The sequence below is a fragment of the Cinclus cinclus genome, chromosome 13 (genome assembly GCF_963662255.1).
Source record: "Cinclus cinclus chromosome 13, bCinCin1.1, whole genome shotgun sequence".
NCBI lineage: Eukaryota > Metazoa > Chordata > Aves > Passeriformes > Cinclidae > Cinclus > Cinclus cinclus.
The window spans coordinates 14,600,684-14,628,047 of NC_085058.1; the positions used below are offsets into that span (position 1 = coordinate 14,600,684).

Genomic DNA, 27,364 nt, shown 5'->3' on the forward strand with positions numbered 1-27,364 from the left:
GTTCCCTGCAGTCATTAGTGGCAAGATACAATATCTGTAGCTCAAAAGCTTTGCCAGCATCCCCTGGCAGCAAGGCAGAAACTTCACTCCTGTTTTTTCCAATGTATATAAAAAAAAAAAATGACATCAGTGGTTTTTACACTCAAATTCGGCTGCCTCTACATATTTACTTAGATGGAGAAATAAATCAGGTTTGGGTTACTCTCCAGGTTAGTTATTTGTTATTGGAATAAATGCATGGTAATAGATCTGACAGAGGGAGATGTTTCCCTTTCAGCTTTGTGTTTGTGGTAGAATTTGCTTTGTTCTGCACTATATAATATTGATGTTTTCCCCCACTGCTGGATGACTTCATTTGCTCTGCTTCTTTCCAACATCCATGCCTCTGCCACAGCTGGCTTTAGGATACAGTTTTGTGCATAGACTTCTCTTTTGTTTTCCCCCAACTGTAATGCAGAGGCAATTTAAACAACCAGCATGAAATAATTTCCTAAACCTTTCTCCCCCCCCGAATTCCTACCTCAACTTTTTGGGAAGGGAGGTGAGTCAGTCATCCAATAGGCAATTCTCCAAGCAGAATGAGCTGCCAGCTACATTCAGCAGCTCAGTTTCCACTGCTGGTGCAGGGTGGGCAGGTGCCCAGGGCAGTGACCAGCTGGACACACTCTGAGGCCATATTTTGAGTATTCCCCAGGCAGCTCTCAGCCTGAGTTCTTCAGTAGCATTGCCAGAAGTGTACTCCCAAACCACTGCGTTCACTAACTGCCTTTCCATCTTAGGATTTTGTCCCAGTGGGAACACAAACATCTCACTGGAAAGTCAGCAGACTTTGCCTGTCATTCACTCTTAATGTGTTCACTGAGATCCCTACCCCTTTTTCCTCTCTCCCATTCCCCAAATCTTTCCTACTTTGATGCAGATGAAAATGTAGTGCTGCATTTCCTGCCCCAGAATTTTTCTTCCCCTGGCCCTTTCTAAACCTCATTTTTCTGAGTGCTGGCAGGTTTGTGGGTGATTTGAAGCTGTGGGATCAGGTATTTTCCTCCCCAACCTGTGACTGAACTGATGGGACAAAAACTTTTTGGGCCAGTGTAGGGTGATGTGAGAGGTACTTCACTGGGACATTTGGCCAACAATACCCTTAACTCTGGCTGGCTTGAGCTTGTTCAGTGAAGACATCAGGCCTGGGCTTTATTCTGCTGGCAGAGACAGATGAGTCCCTGCACCGTGCCCAGGAGGGCTGGCAAGGGGCAAGAAGAAGGATGCTAAAGTACCAGATACACAGGAAGTGCTCAAGCATCTTAAAATTTCTCTTGTCTGGAAATGAATTCTGGGTTCCTGAAGGGATGACATTCTATCACCATTCTATGTGGCCTCACAGTCCAAGGAGAAGTTTCAGGAGGCTGAGTCCCCCTTGACTCTTGTCCAGCTCACCCTCTCTCAGCACTGGTGCAGGTGGTTGTGTGGGGTGCCAGGTGGTGGTCACAGGGGCCAGAGGGTCTCACCTGTGCCATGCCCTCACAGCAAAGGTTGTGTAGTGTTAGGATGTTGCAGCCAGCAAGACTTTTGGTTCAGTTAAAGACACACCCTTTCCCTTCTTGTCCCCTTGCTTCATTCCCCCCCCCCCCCCCATCCCTCCCTCCCTCTCTCACCCTTCCCTTCTCTTTTGTTTGTCTTCTTCCCTTGTTTTCACCCATTCACTGTCAGGAAGGGCCGCGTCTGAAGGGCCAGCTCAGCGCAGCGTGGCAGCGACAGAGACTGGCACCGTCGGCAGCTGCAACAGTGAGTGGATCCCAAACCCTGGGACAGCTGGAAGTGGGGGACTGGTACTGCTTGGGCATGGAATGACATGTGGGGTTGAGTGGCTTTGGGAATAGGTCGGGTCTTGTGCGTTTGGCAGTGAAGGGGCTCTTGTGTGTGATGGGAACTGCACATGTTTCTATTATAGCCACTCTCTGGGGCTTCCCTGGATGGTGAGATAAAATGGGATGAATGCAGAAGTCCTCAGTGCCACCCTCCTCTGTGCGTGTCCAGGCTGTGTCTGCACTAGTGGACAGTGTGGGCTGTCCTTGGCCTCTGATGGCAGCAAGTACAGCATGGTTTGTCTCTGTGCAGCTAAACTACCCCGTGCCTCCAAGCAGGGTAGCATTTGCACTACACTCTGGGACTGTCCCTGACCTGTGTTGTCCTCTCAAGAGCTGCTTGGACAGTAAAACTGGCAAGGGCCAGACCATTTGAGTGGTTAGATTGTCACATGCCAGCCCTGATTCCTTTTCTGCTCTGGTCCGGACTCATTCTGGGTGTCTAGCTGGGTGTCTGCAGTTGTGATTGAGTGGATGCCACCCAACACTTTCCACTGCTGCTCCTATCCCTGGGCCAGAGGAGAGGCAGTGAGAGGTTGCTGTTTGAAGCTATGACAGAGCAAAGCAGTTTGGTTCTGCCAAGGGTGTGGCTGATAGGAGCCAAGCGAGCTGTGTAAACCTGCTGAGGGGTGGTGACACTTCAGTTCACCCTGCACTCCCTCCTACAGAGCAAAGCCAGCATCTCGTGGTGCTGGCTGCAGGACCCTCAGCTCAGTGTCCCCAGCTGTCACAAGCCTCCTCCAGTAAGCTTCAGGGCTGCTGAGGCTGAGATTCAGGAGCAACATCCAACTTGGTTGTCCTGTGGGATTTTTCCGGCACACGAGGAAATGCGCTGTTGATCCAGAAAGTTGGGGGGGCTGCTTGAGTCTGTTTTGGAAGTGGATGAGAGCTAATCCACCCTAAGACACTGCACAGAGCAGTTATGACCCCTCATAGTTTAAGGCAGGAAAGTGATGGCTTCCACACTTTATTTCCCATTAGCTTCCCTGTGCCAGCAGTCCCAGACATGGGCATAAACATTTGCAAAGTAGGCATGACTGGGATAAATCACCTGGGTCCAGTTACCCTAAGCTCCCTGTGGCACTGTGAGGGGAGCTGTTTGCCCCTGGCCAGGTGATGCAGGATGAGCTGTCCCCCACCAAGTGTCAGGACCACTCCTCCTGCTCCAGGGATTGCCTCCAGCAGCTGAGTGCATCTTGCAAATCCTTCCTGGGGTCTGTGACAGAGCATGGCTCTGGCACTTCCTGACTGTTGCCAGAACCAAATGGGAGTGTGAGTTTAGATATTGCTGATTTTGCAGGGGATATGTCAGCAGATAAGAAGATTTGCCACTGAAAGGTGATTTTGTTATGCTTATGCCTTTCTGAGCCAAAATTGAATTGTGGGGTGTGGATGGGAATTTAGTTCTAAGCACTGATGTAATTCTGTATCCTTGGCCCTGAAGGCAGTTTAAAAAAAATTATTTTCCCTTGCGCCCTGACACTATTTTGTTGCCTTTGAATCATGTCCTTATGACAGAACAGATACTGGGGTTGACCTTTGCAATGTGACATAATAATATGTGACTTCTTTATAGCTCTTTTCATTCAAAATTCTTGGCACACCATGAATTTGATCTTGCAGCCACTTGCCACTGGGCCTAGCACTCACTGCTCCAAGCAATCCCTGGGGAAGCCAGAGGACTACAGAAGTGCTACATCTGGTATTACTTGCAGGATCAGGCCCTGCAGAAATGTAGCACATCTGTGAATAACCACATTTTGGAGAGAGAAAGCCTTACCCTCTCATTTATCATTTTTATTTGCTATCAGAATGCCATGCCCAGCACTAACATGACAGCCTCCCCTTGGCTACAGTGTCATGGCAGGTGATGCTGGAGCAGTATTCATAGCTATTACCTACCACCCTGTTGCTTTTTTATTATTTTTTTCCCATCTCTAAAAGCCTGTTAATTAATAAAGTTCTTTAGCTTATCCTGAACCATTTGATCTTACAAAAATCACAGCATTTTATCTTATTAACAAGTAGGAATTAAAGAATTAAAACTACTCAGGGGGGAAAAAAAGAACATTATCACTTTCCCAGGGCATTATTTCTGGATAAAACTTGCCCTGTACCTTCAAAATCCCCAAGCTCAGCCCCCAGGGCTTGACAAAGGATGGGAATCCCAGATCAGTGAACGCTTGGGCTGAAAACTGCTTTGTGCTCTGCTATGCCTGTTTTGAAAGGGAGACCAGAGCCAGGTGCAGGGAGAAGAGTCCAGCAGTGAGATCCCAGACCAGGACTGTGCTGCAGGTTCCTTCCCTGCAACTGACGTCCTCTGCCAGCGTAGGAAAATCCATTATTTCTCCTGTGCCTCAGTTTGCCATTGTTACATTAATCCCTGTTCATGGTCACCAAGGAGATTAACATGGAAATAAGATTGCAGGGGACACAGTCATTACAGTGTTGGGAAATAGTTAAGTTCCTTAGGAGTATGTAGGGAGTCTGTGAGCTGAGACATTTGAGATACTAGTTCACAGTGAGTGAATTTTGGGAATTCTCAGTGGCTGGAAAATGCAAAGAAGGAAGCAGATAGGATCCTTACAGTTTGCTCAAGATCAGAAGAACCAGGAAAGAGACCTGCTCCACCCTCTTGTTGATGAGAATTAGTTAAATCTGTAGATTTAACCACTAACCATCATCAGGTACCTACACACTTCACCACTGTTTGCCATCAGCAGAGCACTGCATCCCCACCTCACCCTTAAAAAATCCTTTGAAAAATTACTTCATTAGGAGTAAAGAGATCTGGAAGGGATTCCCTGGATCATCAAATCCAATCCCCTGTTGCATCAATCACATCAGATTTATCCTTTTCATAATCAAGCACCACTATTAAATGTGCTCCTAAGGGGAAGAAGACAGTCCCAGAATCTCATTGCTTTAAATCGTAGCTGCCCCTGATTTCCAGTCTATGCTTAGTCATGGCCCATTTGTTAAACAGCAGGTGCCTGGTGTAGAAGCAAGAAATTTAACATAGTTTTATTAAAATAACCACCCAGAAATCCTCACCACAAAAAAAAAAAAAATGCTGAGGTTGCAAAAGAGAACATGCAAGGTCAGGTAATGATAATGGGGAGGCCTGAGCTCACTCTTGCCTCTGCCTTGTAGAACAGACTTCACGTAATCACCTGCCTTTAAGCCTGAATGATCCAGGTGAGGAATGAGGCAAAAGTACTCACAGAACAAAGGAACATTTTTGCTATTCTTCACCATCATATTCATTGTGTAACCCTCTGTCTCTCTTGCCAGGTACAACTAATGCTGAGCTAAACATTTGGCTATTTTTTTCCTTCTGCTGTCAAGCTTTCCCCTGCCATTTATAGCTTCACTGTACAAGCCATTACCTGTGCAGCATTTTTGAGAAGTCAGTGAGTTCACAGAATCGTGGAATTGTTTGGATTGAAAGGAACATTAAAGACATCTAGTCCCCCTCCCCTGCCATGGGCAGGGACACCTTCCACTGGACCAGGTTGCTCAAAGCCTCATCCAGCCTGGCGTTGAACACTTCCAAGGGTGGTGTTTCATTGTCCTGTTTTGCAGATTAGGAATGGAGTTCCAGAGCTATCAGCCATACCAACCCATGGTGCTTCAAGGGCAACTTCCCCTCTCCAAAATGCCCCTGCTTTGTCCAGTGCAGTCTGATTGACTCCAAACCATGCAAGTGCTACCCAGGCAGAGGAAGGTGGCTGGTGCAGCAGCCTGCAGTGTACACTGCATGCCATGAAACTGCTTGGATGCTCTAAACCCATGATTTGTCCAGTTAGTTCCTCTTAATACACAATGAATGGACAGAGGGGAGAAATTGGTGAGTACAGGCTCAAGTGTAAAAACTCAGTGTTAACAATCAGGTGGGATGACCCAGCCAAGCTGTGATCTGATGGCACGTGGAGGTTGTGCTTAGCTCAGGCCACTGCTGCACAGTATGGCCAGAGCGACTAAGGAGGAGGACTCCTTTGCCAAAACCAGGTTTGGAACTAGGACACTGCAATCCCATGTTTGCTTATTTAACTTGGCAGGTATTCAAGCGAAACAGGCACAGGGGAGGTATCAGAGCTGATCTTGGTACCCACGTGTTGGATTTTAAGTTTCTATTTCAGTGCTTATGCTTGGAAAAGAAATACAAGCAGACCCTCTCATATTTTTTTTTAAAGCACTATTTAAATGTCATAATAATCATATAGTGCCCACCTTAATGTGCTGAACAAATTAAAATATTTTATTAGTCTATAATCTGAAAATCATTACTGTGCTTAACATAAAAAACTGCAGGTCTTCAGAGGGAATGATGTCAGTGGGTCTGAAATGAATGCAAATATATTTTGTTGCTGTGAAGGTAGCAGGGGTCAGACAGACGGCCCCCAGCCCCAGGGCAGCAGGCTGTTAGCGTGGGAGGGAATTAAATGCATCTCACAGTGGGGAGAGAGAAAATGGATCTCTTGGCTGATTTTCCTGGAGTTTTGCAGGGTGAATGCCTGGGTCTGTGCCTGGCTGGTTGGGATGGTTTCAGAGGAAAGCGTTGGTGCTGTTCCCACCCACCTCCCTTGCAGTCAGGGTAAGGAAGTGCTCCAGACAGCTCATCCCCACCATGGAACCTCTGGCTCCATCCTACTTCCACTGACAGCACAGGTGCATGTTTCCCTCGGGCATCCACATGCACCTGGTGCCCCTTTCCTCCTGCAGATGATTCTGGATGTGTCTCTCCAAATAACTGCTGCCTAGAAGGCAGGAAATAGCTGCATCCAGCTCTAAGAAAGCAGCTCGTTCCCACTGCCTCTGGCAGCTGGCTCCCAGAGAAGCCAGGTGACAAGGTAGTCCCTTTGGTCAGGTGTCCCTGGACACTCCCAGAGCACTGGCTCCTTGTCCTCCATAGCCAGTAGGCTTCTGCTGGTTATTCCTCACCGCCTTGGGTGAGTGTCAAATGGTTCAAAGATTAATTACCATTTAACTGGCTGTATTTCCATCTCTGTGGAAGGCTGCAGTGGAAAAGACAGGAGTACTGGGATCATTTACCCTGGTATTACACAGCAGATTACTCTGTACTTACAAGGTCACCAGTTACTGTGTAATTAGACCTCCAACGCAGGAAGTCCGTGATAGGCTTCCAAACCACTCTTCTTCCTGGTGCCAGAGAAGCAGAGGGATGGCAGCAAAGTGCAGGCTGAAGCCTCATTAGGTGCATTTAAAGCTGTTAAATAGTTTAAAATTATAGGCTGGGGGAGGTGCAATGAGAGGGTAGCAAGGCCACCTGTACTTGTCAGAGAAAGGCAGTGAAAAAAAAAAAAAAAAGAAAAAAAGCAGAGCAGTTTGTCTAGGAAATGCAGGAAAGCCAAAACAGAAAGAAGGGCTGTGAGGGAGCTCTGTGCTCCAGGCAGCTGAAAGGCAAAAAGCTTTTGCTCTTCAAGTGTCACCAGGGACATCTTTGCCAGTGGTGAAGGATTCTGCTGAGCCAGAGACCCTGTCCATGCCATGGGATGGTGTCCATGGAGCCATGGAGGATGCTGCAGTGGATCAGGACAATGCCTCTTGCTCCAGATTGCTCTCCTCCATTTCACATGTGCAAATCAAAGACCTACTCACAGAGCATTTGGAAGAATGACAAATACCTTTGATTATCAAGCACAAATTCCAGTGGCAGCTCATTGCATCTCCTGAGTGGCTAATAAAGCACCAAGCCCATTCTGATCAATATACAGCAAGTAGTGCTGTAAAGTGAGATTGTGCCCGCCCCAGGCCACATTGCATTTTGTCTTTATAAACCATGCCCTTGTCAAGCCAAGCACAGTCTCTTTTTGGTAGCAGCTCCCTAGAATTTCTGGCTTTCAGTGAGCCAGTGAAACAAATGCTGCTCTGATGTAAAGAGCCCATGTAAAGAACACAAGTTAAAGAACAAAGTGTGTGTCTCTACAGCAATAATTAGTTTAAATACTCTTTTATTACATAGTCACATGTCTCCAGTTCAGCCCCACTAAGAGCATCCATACAGTCAGCAGCTTCTGAAGAGGTGAGGCAGAAACAAAAACAGTGTGAAGCCATTGATTACTGAGGATAGAAAGGGTTATATGTAAATAATTAAACAATGACCAGAGTGGGGAGATCTGCTACCTGATTGCAAATATTTACAAACTTGTGAGCTTGAAGGTTAGAAAATGTTGAGAGGAGTATATAGAAGTTAGCACAGAGATAATGCAGTGAGGATGAGAGTGGGGAAAATCAGTGTGGCAAGCAGGAAATTTCCACTGTGTAGTCAAGATTTGTTTGTGATTTCCCGGGGGAAGCTGTGGGTTGTTCACTGGGATATATGGATTGGTACCCATCAATACCTTAGCAAATCCTTTAGGGCTTGCTCTGACAAAGGAAAGGGAGAAGAATGAAATTTAATGTTTTTTTTTTCCTACTCTCCCCTTGTAAAGGGTTTTCCTAGGCAGACATGTGTCATTGCCAGGGCACGGTGCACACACACCTCTAATGCTCCTGGACTAGAGTGGCTTATCCAGAGGAGTTAAAGCAGCCAAGGCTTTAAGCCTAGCATCTGTAGTCACGTTTATCCTTGAAGTAAATGCTCCAGCAGTGACATAATTGAGGACTGTCCTGTCTGCTCAGCATATGTCTGCAGGGGTCATTCATCCTTTCTGACACTGCAGAACATTAGTGGTTTTCAGACTCACTTTCTCCTTCCGTCCTTCCGCTTGTGGCTAACCCTAATGGAGAGCTGGTGGCTAGAGACTCTTCTAGGAAAACTGGGCTGTTTGGAGAGCTATGTAGGAGCTGTCCTGTATCAGGGCAAAACCAGTCAGATGTGTCTAACCAGGTGCTGGGTTTGTGCAATGTCCCCAGCAGGGCTGGTTGGGGTAGAGGGTCTGTCTGGCTGCAGGAAGGAGAGAAGAAGGTGACTGGTGATATCTGTGATGGCCACTTAGTGCTCAAGGGCTCTAGTGGCATCTGGGAACCAGGTTCCTGTGTTTGTGGGTTTGCTTATTTATTTATGCTCCTGGCTGACTAAAGTAGGGAGGAAAAATTTTACACAGTGGTTGAAATGCATGGGACTGCAGCAGCTCTGTCCTACTCACGGCATCCGGACAACTTGATAGAGAATGGAGGGAACTTCAGTGCGCAGAAAGTCTTAGCTGGAAGAATAGAGAAGAAGGGAATGAAAAGCTTGATTCCTTCAAACTTTTAAATTTAATTTAAATTTAGCTTGTTTGCCAGCAGAACCTTGCAGCCCAACCCCAGCCTCACCATCAGCACATCACCATTTTGGCTATTGCTGGTTTTATTTCTTCCCTTCCTCATGCCACAGATGCTCCCCCATGACAGAAGTGCTCAGACAGATGTTGTCACGGTCCTCTTATGTGCCTGCCCTTTTGGGTTCTTGTCACCATCTGCAGCCCCTCCCCTGCTTGCCACACCATCTTTGGACAGGGATGTTTGAGGCAGGCACAGGAAGGAGATGCCTATGGCAACTTCTCCTAGTTCAGGTCTCAGGAAGTTTAGCCATGAACATCACTATCCCCAGTGTGTTTCTACAGTGCTCTGACTGATGGATGGTGGGGGGTGCAGGCTGGGGTTTGCCCTGCTCTGAAATGCAGCCTTTAGTTCAGCAGTGCCAGAGCTGACACAGCTCTCCCACCAGCACTGATGGGTTTAATCACATCATTAGTAGGTGTGACACTGCAGCCTCTTATGATGAGCTCTTTATTCTAACATGGCTTTCAGCGTGTTTATCTGGGATGCCATCTGTGCCTGCACTGCCTTCGTTAGGAAAGAAAGCCTATGTATCTTCTGATCTTGGTCTTATTTCTGTGATGTTTCCCTGCTGAGAAACCACTGTTCAAGTAGAGGGTGAGAACCCACACCTGAAGGAAAGCAACAATACCCAAAACACCTAAATGGGCCAAATAGACCATTAGGAAGTGCACTGTTTGGAGGAATCCTCAACTGGTACATGAAACTGCCTCCAAGAAATGATCCAGCTATTTTATTCCTGAAATATTTTCATTTTGGTAAAGCAGTAAGGCCCCATTCTTTATCCAAAGTGCTCTTAGTTTTCAGGAAAGCAAGGGACAGTTTTAGATTTTTAAAATACTTTCTATTTTTGCACCTCCATACCATGCTTATACATAGAAGTTTCTGTGTTGCTTATCCAGGTTTTAGATACAACATCATTAGGATTTGTGGGTGCAGATCTGAGTGTCTAGTCTTCCCCCTTAAAAACTCGATGGTATATGTGGTATATATTATTAACTGTATACTATATATGCAGCTATATATATTTTTGGAGCTGTTCATTGATCAACAGACTGGCAGCATGGTGTGCTCATGGTGTTCTACTGCTCTTGACAAGATTCACAAAACACAAACCAGGCAGTTTCCACATCACGGTCCAGCTACACATAAAAAAGGGAATGCTTTCATACAGAGGTGGCATGCCCTGGCTTGTATCAGTTTTCTGTCTGTATGCTGCCAGGCCGATGCTCAGTGAATCTGACATTAACAAGAAGTAGATTTCCAAGCAATCTAGCCTAATGAATTTTGAATATTATCATGATTAATGCTAAGGCAGTTGAACTGATTATCCAGTATCCAGAAGTAATGAAGCCTTATCTACATCTTGTGTAGTCCTCAGTCAGGAATGGCTTTGGCTGCAGAGAAAGATGAGTGTTGTTGGTTACTGGGAGGAGAGGCACTGGCAGGACACGATGGAAAGGGAGATGATGAGATACCCATCTGAAAACATTTCAGCATAGAGAACACATGCAGGTTCTTTATTGCTGCTATTTCCTAAGCTGCATTTCTCAGGCATTTTCAGACTTGGCTTTTATACCACCAGGTTAAGATTTATTGGGAAAATATTTTTCCTCCTTCCAAAAGCCAGAAACTGGGTTGATTTTCTCTGCATGGCCAAAAGAACAAAATCCTGATGGTCGTGTTTCTTGCATCATGATGGTTTAACTTCTATCTGATTAGCTTACGAGCTATTAAACACTTTCTGTAGCCTTATCAGAAAAATGATAATGTAGAGCATTCATGGGCAGTTTCTTTTGGCACAAGCAGTCTTTGCAGACTCCAGACCCTCTTTAAAGCTGGAACCAGCAGATCATTGTCTCATGGGTATTACATGTCTCTGAGCAGGCCTAAGAAAGTGTGTTATGATGGAAGGGCCTCCAGCCTGGTGGAGACAACTGGTAAACCTGTGAGGTGCCTGACAAACTATCTGGAGGCTGTAGTTAGAATAGATTTAGTGGCATTCCCAGCCTCTGCTCTTATCTGGGCAGTGACCATGAGAAAGGTAACTTTTCACTGGCCGTGACGTGTGCCCATCATGTTGAGCCTGCGATGCAGAAGACATCAGAGGCCACAACCTGCACACACAGATCCACAGCTGCCCAGTGCCCACCCACAGCTGAGCAGGGAACTCCAGGGTCTTCTGGGAAGCTGACCAGAGAATTCTTCCCTAGCACTACCACTTTGCTCTCTGATTTCCTAGTGTGGCACTGTGTCATTCTGGGCCACCAGAAGCTCTCAGTAGGTGGCCCAGGGAATCAGTTTGGTCACCTCTCCTTCACCTGGGAAGGCTCTGGTAGCAACCTTTAGGACAATGGTTTAGGACCTGCTAGGAGCTGGTGGTGCCCTCGCTGATCTCTTTACTACATGTTTTGCAAACTACAGCTCCTCTTCTCCCACCACCCCTCAGCTGAATAAGGCATGGGTGAGGTTTCTCCCAGTTTATATCCTGGTGTTGGAGATCATGGCTTCAGGAGCTTTTACTCAGATGAACGTGGAACTGGCTATTCCTCTGCAGGCTGATTGTGCAGCTGTTTCCAAGCAGGGAGTGCAGCTGCTTTGAGTTTTGGGAAGAAAAGGTGAAGAGTGAGTTGTAGTAAGGTGCACACCAAGCAGATTATTGGCAAACATAATTAAAAATATATGTGCAATTTCTCCTCTGTTTCCCTTGTCTTAACCATCCTCTGCATTACCTCTGGCATTTTTAGACAGTAGATAGTATGGCTGAGAGGAGTCTTGGGCACAGGCAGCTCTTAGAGCAGCAGTGATTTATCTCAGACCGTTTTGAGGTAGCAGAATTTACCTCTAGCTACAGCCACCCTTCCATGTCTGCCCTCCGTCATTTGCATAAGTAATTGGCAGCTTGTTAATGGCTCATTAGAAATGCTGAAAACCGTGGGATTAAAACACACTCAGTGGAGCAGAGATGAGGGGTAGGGGGGAAAGGCCGCTGTCCCTGCTTGCAAATTACACTGCTTGATTCAACGTGATTCAGAATTACAGGTCATAAAGCAACTAGATTGTTAAATGAAGTAAGGAAAAACAATGTCAATGGCAGGTTTTATTTTTAGACTCATGTTTAAACACAGTATGTGCATCTAGGGGGAACAAACAGTCCCTTGCCAAACAGTCCTACTGACAGCAGGAAGCTCTCACCCCTTTCTTGGTTTCACATTAACCCTGCCTGGTCAGTGTTTCCTGCTCCTGAACAAGTCCATCTGTCTCCTTACATCACCTCGTGACAAGGACATTTGGTTCCTTTTCCTGTGCTCTCTCTGGGTAAATCCAATCTTCTCACCTCTAGCAGCAGGCAACCGGCACGTCCCTTTCCTTGGGCAAGACTGGGACACCCAGCACAGCTCCATGCAAGTAGGAGAAACAGCTCCAGATTGCTTTGTGCATTCTGTAAATATCAAAAATCCCTAGAAAACTGCTGTGAGATGTCTTTTGTTGCTGGCATGCAGGGAGGCGGGTAGGCAGCCTCTTGCTGTGGCACTGCCAGAGCCTGCAGTGGAGGAGATGGTTGGTGTAGCCAGTGAGAATTGTGAGAGGATCACATCTGCTGTTCCCAGAGAATGGAGCGTGGTGAGGACACGGTCAAGTAAGTTGAAAAGTTTGATGGAGGCTTTTTGTTGTGTGCTGACTGTTTAATCTCACGTTCAGCACTGGCTATGACAGCAGTGACTGCAAAGGTATGAGAGGTGAAGGCAAGGACAGGGCTATCTATGATGGCTTTTGAGTCACTTAGAAGCAGCTCAGCCCGTGGGCTGGTGCAGCCATAACACACGATGCCTTTCCATCACGAGAACACCTTAGGGATTTTTGGAGGCTAAGGTAATTCTGGCAATGGTGCAGTCTCAGATATAGCTAGGACCTTGCTTCTTGGATAAGCTGAAAGAAAATTACAGATAAAGCACTTGGGAATCACATCCAGTTATATTTTGAAGTTAAATTCAGCAGCCTCTGATCTAAACTTGGGTACTTAAGAGCCTACTAAGGTGACAGTTGAAACTATGAAGTGGGGACAGCTAAGGTTCAGCAAAGCTCAGCTCTGTCTGGAATGTCAGAGTTAATCCCTCTGCTTTGTAAAAGGTGCCCAGGAATCTGTCAGGACTCACAGAGGCAAAATACTGGCACATCTGAAAAATTTCTCAGTGCAGCTGGATCCAGGCTGAAGGCAAGGGAGGAGTGTCTCCTCCTGGATCCCCAACCAGGAGCATGTGCTGCTCTTTGCATTACCCTGAGAAGTCATCTCCTTGTGCCCCAACCTGAACTTACAAACATTGACTCACAAAGGCACAATCTACAGCAGTTTTGTTTGTTTTTCTCCAGGAGCTCAGCTTAGCCACTGAGCAGCTTTTCCTCCTTCTTGCTTTTTCTTTTTTTTTTTTCCCTTACATCCTCTCAGATGACCCTGAGAGCCACCTGTGGCTCTTACTCATACAAGGCTGTCCAGAGCTTCTGAATTAACAACACATCCTGCCTGCAGCAGGAATCGGCGTGTCCTGGTGGGGACTTACAGCTACGTGCTGAGAGAAGGCTCAGAGCTCGATCACCCAGCTCCTAGTGCTGAGCTCTACAGCCATATGATTTGGTGTGGTCCAGCCTGGGATGGCATCCAGGTCTGCAATGAAAGAAGATCCCAGATCACCCCTAACTACAGCAGCAGGAACAGAGATGGCAATCAGAGAATGTGTGCCCTATCAGTAGGTTGAGTAGATTGAGTATTGAGTGGAATTTCCTGGAGAGGAATGGTGCCAAGGTCTCCACTACTGCTACATGATTCTGTACAAACTCAAATGTCTCCACTTCCTACACAAAAAAAATGACAAGTTCAAATAATGCCGCATGATACAAAGACACCTACAGTGGCTCTTGTGATCTTCCCAAGGCAGGAGCAGGAGCAGAGCCTCCATCAGTTGTGCCAGAAGCAGGAGAAAAGGTGTCAAATGACCTTGGAAAGCAAATGTCAAATGACCAAGGAAAACAAAAGCACTATGGTTTTTTTTGTCTTTCTTGTTGTTGCTGTTTTGTTTGGGTTTGTTTGTCTGGTTTGTTTTTTATTTCAACATTGCAAAGGAAACTGCGCAAAAAGAAAAAACCCCACAGGCTAAGAGTATGCTGGACACCAAATCCCATTCTGAGCTGATATCCGTGGAGGTGCCTTCCAGCTGTGGGTGTAGAAAAGATGGCTCAGTAGTTCCTTGTTGAATGCTGCTTTGGGCTACAGCCCTGGTGCTGCTATGTGAGCTGGGAAGGGGAAAAACAGTGCTTCCCTCTCAAAAGCTGCCTGTCACGTGCTAGTATCTGCATTCCCACCAGTCCTAAATTTGCATGAGGATTTTTCAGCCCTGCTCTGGTTTTGATTTCCAGGTTATCTCTGCTGGTGGCCCAAACTGTGGATTTATTGCACAGTCCTTGCTGAACACTGCTGCTCCACTACCTGCTGCTGTACTGTCAGACTCACCAGGGGATAACATGTCATCTTTTCCTTTCCTAATCATCTGGATGTCATTCAGAAAGCTGGGACAAGGAGAACTTTTCCCCCAGACACCAGCTTTCCTTGGTAGCAGACAAACCTCAAGCCTAATAATACTAGTTGTACATAGCACTTATACAGCTTTACATCCTCAAAGTGCTGTACTAGCATTAAGCAATTATCCCTGTCCCTAATGGCCATTAATGCTGGCCTTTCATGAACCTCCCCCAGCTCCCCGAGGTTCATATCTAATCCAGCAATAAGCTGCTCAGAGGGAGTGGCTGGCTATCTTGCAAGCCCATGGGTTTGGATGTGTAATGAGGCTTCAGAGCAGGGGCCAGGAATGTCAGAAACAAGGGGCTGTGGATCAGGTCATGCCCTTGGGAGCATCCACTAGAAAGGGATGGAAGCAAGTAGGTGATACTGCAATCTTGAAATGAAGAGGAAGAAAACTTTGGCAGCTCAGAGGATGTACACTGATTGCTCTGTTTATTACCAGGATAGCATTGTGAATGGAAAGAGTGGAGCAGTGGGAATAAAGTGTCAGTGTGGGCATGAGGAGTTGATCTAAGGAGAGAAAGTTAGCTAAAAATGTCAAACAAAGCTAGACAGCCATGGCAATGGGATAGAGGCCAGTCTGCAGGTCTGTGAAGCATTAAAATAACAAGGCGAAAGGGCAAGCTTGGCAGCATCTTAGGATTTAAAGAGAGGAGCAGAAGAGGATTTGCTTGTCTTATTTGCTTGCAAGCAGAGCCCTCTTCCAAGCTATGGAGTGTCTCCAGGGGAGATGCTGTAATGCCACTCTTTTAGGACATTTTACCCTTGGGGAAGGTGAGCCTACCCATTAGCAGGGCTCTCCCATCCCTAGCTCAAGAGAAATGGAGAAGATGGTGTGGGAAGATGACGTGGCTGTTTTACAGAAGACTCAGAAGTAGCATTCTCTTAACAAACACCAGTCCTGCATGGTCACTTATTTCTGAAATCTGCTAGACCCAGCTCTGAGCAAGCAGAGGCTGAAATGAACTTTCACCTTCTCCCTAAAGGCATGGTAATGATTCTTTCCAAAGCCAAGGATATGCCTTGTAAGCTGCCTTTGCAAAAGAATAAAACAGCACCCTTTTTTCAGCCTGATTTAATAGCATCATTTTGCTTTTATGCCTCTGGCAATGGCCTGTCCTGTAAAACAAGTATGTAGCTGTGGGAATCACGTGCCAGTCTACAGTGGCAGAACACAGCTCACAATCACTACACATTATGCAAAGGATTTCTGTCATCCTGGACACACTCTGCTTCCTGTGGTATCACTAGCACAATCCCTCTGTCCTCAGCTCTAAATCATTTTGCTACATCATCAAATAACAGGGTATGGCTGACTGCAGACCAGGAGGACTTGGTGTTCACTTACTGCACAGCCTTGGAGCAGGGCCTTTCCCTGCCTTCCTGCATCTGTTTTCTCATCTGTGAAATGGGAATTTTAATCCTAATCAGTTTGCAAGGGAAGCAGTAAGGGATAGTCAGAGGCAATCCTTTAAAGCATAATAGTCAGCCTTATGTTCTAAGTTAGACATTGGAGTAGGTTTAGGGTGGAGTTTAATTGATGCCTGTTCTGCTTATGGCTGGTAAGTGCAAGGCTTAATCTTTGCTCTCAAAACTGTGGCACCCTGTTTGAGCTGCAAAGCATGCCTCTGCAAGGAACACCTTCTCATCTCTGAGCATAGCTGGGCCATGTTTTGGGATCCACAATTTTCTGGGCATTGCTTGTTTGAATTTTCTTCCCCAAATGAATCTGATTATTAATTATTACCAGATTAATTTGTAGTAAAAACTGTGTATCACATGGCTGGGAGGAATGCTTTAGCTATTTCTGAACTTCAGGCTATGAGCTAAGCCACTGTTGTGTTGTCACATCCTCGGGACAACTCTTGACTGTGTATGTCATTTTGCTGGCAGATGTTCACCAGGGTGTGTCCAGAGGAGACCAAAGACCTTGACTTTATTTTATCTTATTAGAACTGAGATGGCACTACTGGCTTCTCTGCTCTGCTTTCAGGGCCAGATCCTTGAGTGGTGTGAATCAGGACCCTCCCATTCGAGCAGTGCTGCTCTGATACTGTCTGTGTAAGCTGAGGACCTGGTTCACATATTCTGAACTGCTGTAAGACCTGTTCAAAAGGGAGTTAACTGTGCTCAGTATATTGTATTACCTGTAATCGCAAATGGTCCTGAAATATTCAGGATATTGCAAATGTAGAGAGCTTTTCAACAAGTAATCATTTTGAGATTGCTGGAAAACTGAAGAGTTAGTGCTACTTAAAGGAGAATAAAATAAGCATTAGCACAAAACAGTTTTGCAACAATCAAGTTTGATGTATGTCCTGTTCTGCTTATAACGTTTCCTCAGAGCCCTTTGCAAGAAGGGGAAGCAACTTGTAAAAGCTAGGAATGCAGGGAAGAGCTAAATTTGCAGCCAGGGTTTCGAAGGAACAAACAAAGAAAAGCATATTTCCATTTCCATTTCCATTATGGCAGAACATTCTCGGGAGTTCAGAGCAGCAAGTTGAGACCACGCCAGCCAAGCCACCTCTGAACAGGAGGTGTGGAGCTGCAATGAGCTTTTTATCATCAGACATCTGCATTTAGGAAAGAAAGATCTCCCCTAGACTTTTAAAACTCCTCTTTTTTTGAGGAAGGGTCTGTTTGAGAGTAAGGGAAAGGGCAGGTCTGTAGCCTTTTGAGTACAACGCTGCAAACCTGAGTCTAAATTCTGCCAAGCCCCATAGAAATCTGAGCCCCTCCATGCAGAAAGCCAGCTGAGCATCCTATCCCTTTTCACACCGTATTCCAATACACCTCCCTCTTGCTTCCAAGTGCTGCAGTGTCCCTGTACTGACCCTTCCCCACACTAGCTCTGCTTTAATCAGTCAAAGAAATCTGTGGAAAAACTGGGAGCTCAGAGGAGAGCTTTTGTTTGTGAAAGAAATGTTTTCATCCCAGCAAGCACAACAATCTCATTACTTGTAATAGCCACACATATGCTGGAGTCCTAGACAGAAGATACCTTCTTCCCTCATCCTTGGTAGGACCAGAGAGATTTCTGCCTGTTTGATTCAGCTGCAGTGCTACAAAGTTATAAACACTGCTTTTTTGGTGTCCCTAATGAGACCAGCAGTCTTCCAAGCAGCTCCACAAAAACACTTTTCTCATCACTGCTAAAGCCTTGGACACTTTACCCTCAGCAGAAACAAGTGTGGAGACTTGCAGTCCTGCTGCTTCCAGCACTGGTTGGTCGTAGCAATTAGCTGTTTCCCCACAGATGGAGCAGAAGGACAGAACAGAAAAAAAACTTGTTCTGCTCAGAGTAACTTGTTTAGGAATCTCTAATGAATCCAAAGGTAAATCCATCTGCTTTGGAGCTGTTTGTATGTATCCTGCAAGCTTTCTGTGTACCTGCTGGATTCATGTGCCTTACAGAAGGGCTGACTCTTACCTGAGGCAGTGCTTTTCTCTGCCTTGGCATACCCCAGTTTTACACACCCTGTTCCAAACTCTTCAAAGGGGCTGACTTTCCCTCCTCCATTAAGTGATGGGCATATCCCCCCCACCTGTTCTTTACCCTGTTCTTTACCTACAGACCACCTTCTGCAGTGTGGTCCTGGAGTCATTTACATATGGGAATCACTCTCTGAAAAGGCCTGTAGCAGAGTTTTGTGAGCTCAAAATCTTTCATGCAATTACGTGATGCACAGATGCCTGTGCATGGCTTTAGAGAACCTTTCTGAAGCGGGACAGCCCTCATGCTGTATCTCTGATAGATGTCTCAGAGTATCAAGGCCCTGAAATGCTTTGCTGACCACTCTTGCTCGGTGTCCAGGTTCACCAGACTGTAGGGCTGGAGTATGTTCTTGGCATTTTGCATTTGATTGCCTTACCAGCCCATTTTGGGTGGAGAGGATGTAATTTATCTTGATACACTTCACTCGCTGTGCATCACGTTAACCAGGTGGGATTGGTGGGTAAACCCACGAGTGGTAGAGGAGGCAGGAGCCAGCACAGCTTTTTGGAACAACTCCTTGTTGCTGTAGCTCACAGGGAGACCCTGAGTTTGTGCACATCCTGTCAGGGCTGGCATGACATGGGGTGCTCAGGCACTGGAACACGTTTCACAGGGAAGTGCTCACAGCTCCACGCCTGGCAGAGCTCAAGGAGCATTTGGACAATGCTCTCAGGCACATGGTGTGATTATTAGAGTGTCCTGCATAGGGCCAAGAGCTTGATTCCATGACCTGATTCTATGACCCCTTCCTCAGGACTGCCACCACTCAGATTTCCCTGTGCCTTTTTCCTCACCCAGGTTGGAGGACACACCATGCTGCCTATCCGCTGGATGCCTCCGGAGAGCATCATGTACAGGAAATTCACAACAGAAAGTGATGTCTGGAGCTTCGGGGTGATCCTCTGGGAGATTTTCACATATGGGAAGCAGCCCTGGTTCCAGCTCTCGAACACAGAGGTACAACAGTGCTGAGACACCTCAGCTGAAAACTGTGTTTTGCCATCTCTCCTTTCCAGGTTGTTTGCAAAGAAATAGTGCATGGATGGTCCCCCCCCCTTGGCAGTCCCATGGTGAAGCCATGGGATAAGTGTCATTATCTCAGTTTAAGAGCTGGGAAAACTGAGGTCTGCAGGAATCAAAGAGCTCTGCCAAAGTCATGTACTGGGTAATCCTCAGCCCCTCACTGCTAAGTTCCTGATGTATCTGTCATATTTCAGCACTCTCAGGGTGCTGCCAGAACTGGGGATACCCAAATTATTGCTGCCTTGAATTTCCTTTTGTAGATAAAGCTCTTACTGCAGGCTCCAGTTTGAGAGAAATTGTTTTAAGCCTGGTATATCACATGTAGCACATTTCCTTGGGGTTTTTGCCATTGGGATATCTATGATATGGTTTACCCCAGTTCACTGAGGGTAGAATCCATGGAGCTTGTTTGCCCTTGTTATTTCTTTGACTAGCAAAAGTTGCAGCCCACCAGGACAGGCTACACTGTAAAAATGTTGAGGGAAGACCAACTGGGATTATCAGGGTGTCACTGCTGAAGTTTCAGGCACATCAGCAGAAATGCATTGGAAGATTTTTGCTTGGAATAGCAGGAGGTATTATAGAAGAGGAAAAAGATGCATTGACATAGCAGTGTGTGGGAACCTTGAACATTTTTATCCTACTGTGTATCTAATGGATTTCAGAAATTTCACCTTTTGTAATGAAAAATATGCGTTTTCTGCTTTCTGGGTACAGATCCCTTAATTAAGTGAGTTGCAGACATGGCAAATCCAAGGTGTTGCTTTACAGCTGTAATACTTGCCCATTCGTGTGCTCAATGGGGCCTGACTGTATATCCCAAAGTAGCACACGCAAACATTTTAGAGGCACAAACAATGGAATCGACAGCAACAGAAGTTATTTGTCACGCTATTTAATGAACTGCTCTTGCATTTCCCTGTGAGGGTAAATATAAACACGCACAAATGAGCACATGGAGCTTGAACGTGGGCAACTGGCACACTGGACTATGACAGCTCAGCTTTGCCCAGGCATCCTGCCTCGGTTTCCTTTGCAGGGCAGTAGGGCTCAAAATTGCCACCCTTAATCTTGAGGGTGTATTGGTTTGCTACTATCCCTGGGATTAAATATCATTTTCCCTGTTGGTGCATCCACTTCTTTTTGCCTGCTGACCACAGTATCCTGATGGGAGGGAGCCACATCAGCTCTCATCAGTCTCATTTTTCAGTTTGTGGAGGGACGGGCAGACACTATGTGGCTGCAGAGGACTGACACCTCCACCAGCTCCTGAAAGGTGTGGCATCAGAGCAAGTCCCTGTGGCAGCCCAGATGCAGTGCCACGGGCCCATGAAGGGGCAGAGGCCATGGAGGGACAGGTCAATGAGCCTGTGCCAAGCTCCTGACTGCCAGGACTGGACCAGGAGCAAGCACCAGGCTGGCCTAGCATCTCCCCTGCTGGGTGTTTGCCTTGGCAAGGCTGGGATACCCACTCCCTCCTGTGCCACCTGCATGGCCTCATTCCCCCACAGCATTTTCAGCAGGTTTTTCCAAGGTAGGGAGAAACCCTCTCTTGAGCAGAGGAACAAGGTAGGGCACCACTCAGCCTGTCCATCAACTTCTCTCTACACCTTTCCTTTTCCCCTGGAGAGAAAGAGCTGAGCACAGGGCTCCTGTGTATGTCCAGGATGACAGGAACCATAACTCACCTGCTCCCCGCAGTGATCAGCCAGCAGTTCTGTGGCAATGCAGGCTTCTCTTCGTGCTGTGTCTTGCTCTCCTCACTTTCGTCAGGTCCTAATCTCTCCCTTCTGTATTTGTATGCAAACAGCACAGTGATAAGTATCCCTTGAGCTGCTGATGAGTGGTGGGACCATTACTATTCATAAATGATAAACTCCAAACACCTCTTGCTGGGTGGCTTCCCTCAACACACTGCCTGGGACTGGTGTTTATCTGCAGAGCGTGGCAGGCTGCTCGCACGCTGCAATGCTGGGACTCATCAACTCCAACCAAGGAGGCCAAGCAGTAATAGCAACTCTCTGGAAACTCATATTTCCCCTTCCTTTTCATTCATTCCTCCTGTAAACAATACACAAAGAGACCCTTAGGGGAGTCCTTTCCAATGGCATCCTTCCGAAGAGACTCTGCTGTTATCCAGGACCTCACATTTTTCTCATTAGCAGCACTGATCTGACCCAAAACAGAGTGATAACATTGTAATTTTTTTTTCTCCTTCCCAGATGTGATTTGACATGAAATTTCATTCTTTTAGTTGCTTTTCTATGTCAGAAAGAGGGGAAGTATGTAGGAAAAGATGCTCTGAACTCTTACTTATTAATCTCTCCTGGGCTTTGTAATGGAAAGGATGCTTGGTTTTCAGGCAAGAAAAATATAATTTCAGCTGTGCAAAATATTAGCATACTTTGGGGATTTAAAGACTTTTTTTCCTTCCTCATTTAACAGGAAAAACTGACATCATATATTAAAGCCTATTTCATTTGCTAGTGACCTCCTCTTTGGAGAGTGCATTGAGGTAGGTAGGTGTCAAATGGGGAAGGTTTTTGGGATCTGAAAAACTGCAGCTGGAGACAAACTTTTCATGGTAAAATTATCATTAGCAACAAATAGATGAGCACTGAGGATGTGCAGATCTGAGACTTAGCTTCTCAGTGCTCCCATTCACTGAATGGTGCCACATCAGCCAAGCAGTATCAAGGACAGGACATCCTCCATAAACTTTCCTGCTGGTGTTCAGTGTTTCTTTTCTTTCTTTCTTTCAGGTCATTGAGTGCATTACCCAAGGCCGAGTTTTGGAAAGGCCCCGAGTCTGCCCCAAGGAGGTTTATGACATCATGTTGGGCTGTTGGCAGAGGGAACCTCAGCAACGGCTCAACATCAAGGAGATCTACAAGATCCTCCATGCTCTGGGCAAGGCCACACCAATCTACCTGGACATCCTTGGCTAGCAGTGGCCACTTGTTTGAAGTCCCTGCTCCTTCCTCCCATCCTTCCTTCCTTCTCCCCATCCAAAACCCTTTGCCCCTCAGCTCCCAAGCAAACATCTTCATATAAACTCAAGTGCCTGCTACACATACAACACTGAAAACAAAAAAAAAAAAAAGCAAAACAAAAAGCAAACCAAGAAAAATCCCACAGAATGACAACCTGTAAGGCAGTTTGGCTTATATATATTTATAGATATCTCTCTATATAACTTCCACACCAATACAGAAAGAAGCTGCTGTTACAGAAAATTGTGAGACTATATATATACAAAAAAGGAAACAAAAAAAGGGAGAAAAAGTACTTAAAAATATATATATAATTAAAAAGAAAGGGGGGAAAAAAAGAGAAAGAAAGGAGAAGGTATCCTTCCCCCAAGCAGTCAAGCAGTGAAATGTAACCCTGCTGTGAGTACGGTTCGGGCTGCTGGGCAGGGCTCTAGACCGGCTATGGCAGCGATGCCGTCCATCCTGGGTAGGAACCCCAGGAAGAAAGCCTTGCCCTGGTTGTATGATATGCACTGAATGTGTGAAATCAGTCCTCCCTTTTCGTCCTTGCCTCCCTCCCTCCTTGCCAGCCCGCAGGTGATGGGCACAAAGCCAGGGCAATGCCCCTGGATGAACTCTCTTTTACCAACCCCTTCCCTCCCTTCCTCTTAGTCCCTCCTCATCCCCCCTCTGCCTTCCTGCCTTTTTCCTCCCTCCAACATTTCAGGACAATTTTTCTAATTTGCTGATTCTTAAATGTACAGACTCAAGGCTTTTGAACACACAGTCAAAAAGGATTGTGTCACCTACGGGTAAAACACACACCGGTGCAGCCGCCCTCCCGCAGCCTGCAGGCTCCTGCCCCTGCCGGCTCCTGCCAGTGCTGGGCGAGCAGCGGGACCACAGCGGCTGCACCTGGGAGTCCTGGGGACCCGCTCCCGAATCATCCCCACCCCATTCCAGTGTGTGAGACAGGAGTGCTGCTCACCCAGGCCATCACTTTGGGAGGAACAGCCCCACTCCTCCCCACCCTTAGGGCTGTTGGTGGTCATGGGGTTGTTCCTCTGCCCTCAGCTGTCTGCACCAGGGCCAAATTGGCCCCCCTGTGTAAACCTTCAGTGAGCAGGGTTGGATCCTTGCTCCCCACATGGGGGAAAGGCTACAGGGTGCAGACAGCTGGGAACATGCCTGCAACCCTGCTGGGCACGTCTATGGGGTCAGCATATCCCAGCGCTCTTCCCTCCCCATCCTCTCCCTTCCCCATTCCTGCCCCATGCCTCAGTCCAAGCCTCAGGCACAAGCCAGCGGGGGACAGGGAGGGGGACCAGGCTTGTGAGATGGCTGGGAACCTACCAACACCTGCCTGCAGCTCCCTTGCCATTCTCCTCACGTCCCCATCCCCTGAAAGGATTGATGCATCTGCCTCTGAGCTGTTGTGAAATGCAGAGGCTGAAGAATAGCTCCACAGGCAGCCCCGGGAGGAGGGGGGAAGGAGGGGAAGGTGCCTTCAGGAGCAGACGGCTCAGCGGATGGCCGCAGTGTCCAGCCTTGCATCTCAATGAGGAGAAAGGCCTGACAGGCAGCAACAGGGGGTGCTGGGGACAGGGAGGGAGAGACAGCAGCATCCTCACTATGGCCGATCTCCCCGGCACAGAAAATAGTCCTGACCTGGGGAAACACTCACTCAGATGCTGAATCCTGCCTGTCCAGACTGGGCTGAGGATACGAAACCTTTCTGGGCTTTTTTTGTTTTTTTCATATGGATAATGCAGGATGAGTGGGAACCTCATCTTGGCAGCTGCTCTCAGGAGGCAGGGAATGGTCAGCACAGGCATTGTCAAGGCAATTTTGAGAAGGCAACAACTGCCAGCACAGAAATAGCCTGCTCGGATGTGGCACTTGAGGAAGGCAATACAGATGGGGGAAGAGGGGACAGAGAAGGGATCTTGACTCCCTCCCCATGGCCAGAGTAACAGTCATGTCCAGGATGCAAAGGGAGCTAAGTGACTGGTTACAGCTTGCACTGAAAGGATCTTGCATCCTCTCCCCATTCCCCATGTCTCCTGATAATCAATATCTTTCACTCATGGCACTGGCATGACCTGTCTGATGGCTTCAGAGAGAGGGAGGGGACACTACACAAGCTTCTGTGCTTGTGTAATGAGCACTGTGAGCCTGGGGTGGGAGATGATGGCTGGCAGTAACCCTGTGGGATTAAGGGCATAACTTTCCTCTGCCTGTTAGAGAGATCTGGGCTAATGGGACAAACTCATGCCAATGTGGCCTGGACAGAGTGCCACTGAAGAGGCAGTAGGTGCTCACAGCATCACCAACAATGGAGTGGTCATGGACAAGGGTGTGGGCCAGCACCAGGAGTCCACGCACAGGAACACAGTACCATGCTGCCTCTCCATAGCAGGATCTCAGTCTTTTGGGAGAGGATATCCTGCCTACTTTTGTCCAGTTTTGAAAGGGGAAAAGACTGGTGAAAAGCCCCAGCTTGGCAGTCTTTTTGTGCTAGATGCTTTGGTTGAAAGGAATGGAGATTCAGCACAGGGAGAGAACAAGAAATGGCTGTTAATTGTCCAGCATCTCCAGAAGAAAACCCTTTCCTGGTGCAGCCTGTCTCTTACCCCAAGTGACTTCTTGTTCTTGTGGCTCCCAGGCACTGTGCCAGGTTGTGCAAGGCCACAACTTTGTCCACCACTCTCACTCCCATGCTCTCACTTCTTTTTTTGGCCAGTGTCATGGGCTTTTGCATTATGAAGCCACCTGCAGACACTGGTTCCCAGCTGATGAGATTCCCTCATCACAGCTGCACAGCAGCTACATCCTCTGTTCCTCACTTCTTTCCTCCTCCTTTTCCTCCCCAGCACCACCACCCTGTCCCTTTCACAACCTCTTTGTATTGTCACAACAAGGAGGTGAGCTCAGGAGCCAAGTGTGACACCGAGCCTTGACACTGCATGTTTAGGATTAGGTGGCCTGTGAGGAGAGTTTGTGGATCCCCAGAAGATGGTAAGTGGCTGAGACCAATGCTCAGGCTCTGGCTGCTTTTCTCTTAGCCCCACCATGTGCAGTGACTGCCTTGGAGAAATGTCCTTTTGTTCGAGTTAATTGTGAACTCTTGCTCAGAAGAGCTGGATAAGCTGCAGTTCTGTGCTGTGACATCTGCTCTGTTGCTGCTCTGGCCCCATTGGCCTGTCATTGCTGGATGGAGGTTTGTTTGGAACAAGAAGAAGATTGCTTTTTGTTCAAAGACATGATAGAAAGTGCTGCATCCCTTTTTGGCATAACAGTTTTGGAGGAGAAGAGGGAAAGCAGCTGTGCTGCGTTCCTGGTGAACACCCTGAGACCTCATTTCCAGAAGCATCTTTCCTGGAGCAGAAGAGAGCTTCCCATCAGCATGGACAGGTGATCTTCCCTGTAGGAAGAGGGGCTCTGTGATGAGGAGGGGGAGAAAAGCAGATTTTGGGGGAAACCCTCACAGAGTATCAACATCTGAGTGTTTGGACTCAAAGAGAAATGTGTTCATGTTTCTTTATTTCTCAGAGAGATACTTCCCTGTGTCCTGCCTCTACTCAGGGCAAAGAGCTATCCCTGCTGCCTGGGAACACCAACATGTGTCACCCAGCTCTGGGGCAAGCCAGACCAAATTCCCAGCACATCCAGACAGACCTTCCCACCACCCAGCCTCTTCCATCTGCAGTTTTCTCAAGGGAATTGTGATAGGGAGGTGGGAGGAACACCAGTCTGAGCACAGCTGAGAAGAGGCCATAGGGTCTTCCCTGTCACAGATGCATGCTGCTCCCTAAAAATTAAAATTGTTTGCACCAACTCAGTCACCCAAGGGTGTCACTGAAGTGATGCTTTCTTGGAAGTGAAGGTGCTATTTTGGTGCATGGTACAGGTGGAAATGTTGTGCTAGGGCTGCAAACTGCAGGCAGTGAATGTGGCTCCAGCCTCAGGGTCTCATAAATGACCTGGTTTGTTTTCTCTTGCTGTTATTTTTCCTTCCACCCCAGTCTGTCAGGTTGCAAGATAGAAGCTGAAATGTAGCAAAGGGAAGAGATGCAGACAGAAAGTCCATCCTGTCTCCTGCAAAACTTACCCATCTGGCCTGTTTAGATGTCCTTCAGTCCTTCAGATTCTGGGGGGATGAAAAAGTCTGAACTGCCTATCCTTGGGCCTGCAGGGTGTTGAATTGCAGACAGGTGACTCTGGAAAATGTGCTGCCCAGACAAATGTTAAAACTGGAATGCTTTTAAAGAGGCTGCTTGCTTGAGAGACATCATTAGCTTTGAGCTGTTTGCTTGTCCCCAGGAGTGGGTGGAACAAGGTGGGAAAATATGTGGAGGAATAAAAGAGCCAAGGAAAGGGAAAATCTGGTTTTAGAAGGCAACTGAGTATCTTGGGTTGGGAAATCAAGACAGATTTGGGGAGTGTGGTGTAGAATTTTAAGTATCACAATGGATACAAGCAAAACCAAAAGAAAATAGCAACGTACTGCAGCTCCAGGAAAAGCTAGCCATGAAGCTGAGAAAATACTGGTTTAAAAATGAGGCAGAAACCAATAAAATCAAGGGACCATTTATGCAGGTGGGAAACAAAATCACTAGTCTTTGTGCTTTTATGCAATTTTTTTCCTATAAGAAAATGCAACTGAAAGAATGTCTGAAAAGTTATGCTTTTTCAGGGCATAGACAGAAGTGTAATGCTATATGAGCTGTTTCTTTTCATGTGAAAGGCTCTTATTTCCCAGAACTCAAATGTATATGTTTCCTTAGTTCAGGATATGGGTTGAAGAATGCAGGCACAGTCAGCACGAGCCCCCCAAACTCAGAGGTAGTTCTGAACACTTGATCAGCATTCATTCATATACCAGTCTGTGTGAAGACAGTGTTTTGTTCGGCTTGTAATCTTAAGTTTTTTAAAAATCTTTCTAATTTTCCTCCTTCCCCATGGAGTATCTACATCCTTTCCTGATCTGGCCATGAATCAGGTGCAGCACTACACCATGGCTTGTACCCAGTGTTTTCGTAACAGCTCTAGGTGTGTTGTCTGGTTGTAAGGCAACTATGAGAATGAGCAAGGGAAATAAAGGACATCCTGGCTGTGATACCATGCTGTGGTGGCTCCTCTGATAGCT

At 47.0% G+C, this 27,364-nt stretch overlaps 1 protein-coding gene across 3 annotated transcripts in view; it reads left to right on the top strand.

Moving 5' to 3' along the window:
- The window catches only part of NTRK3 (neurotrophic receptor tyrosine kinase 3), a 205,137-nt gene extending 182,233 nt beyond the window's left edge, over positions 1-22,904 (top strand). For 2 of the 3 annotated variants that reach the window (XM_062501234.1, XM_062501235.1), the window contains 2 exons: positions 19,019-19,177; positions 22,006-22,904. In XM_062501234.1, the coding sequence (XP_062357218.1) occupies positions 19,019-19,177; positions 22,006-22,191 (345 nt within the window). In that variant the 3' untranslated portion in view covers positions 22,192-22,904. Of the gene's footprint in view, positions 1-1,707; positions 1,783-19,018; positions 19,178-22,005 lie in introns of all 3 variants that reach the window. The other variant, XM_062501233.1, reaches the window with a different exon arrangement.
- Positions 22,905-27,364: the final 4,460 nt, after the last annotated feature.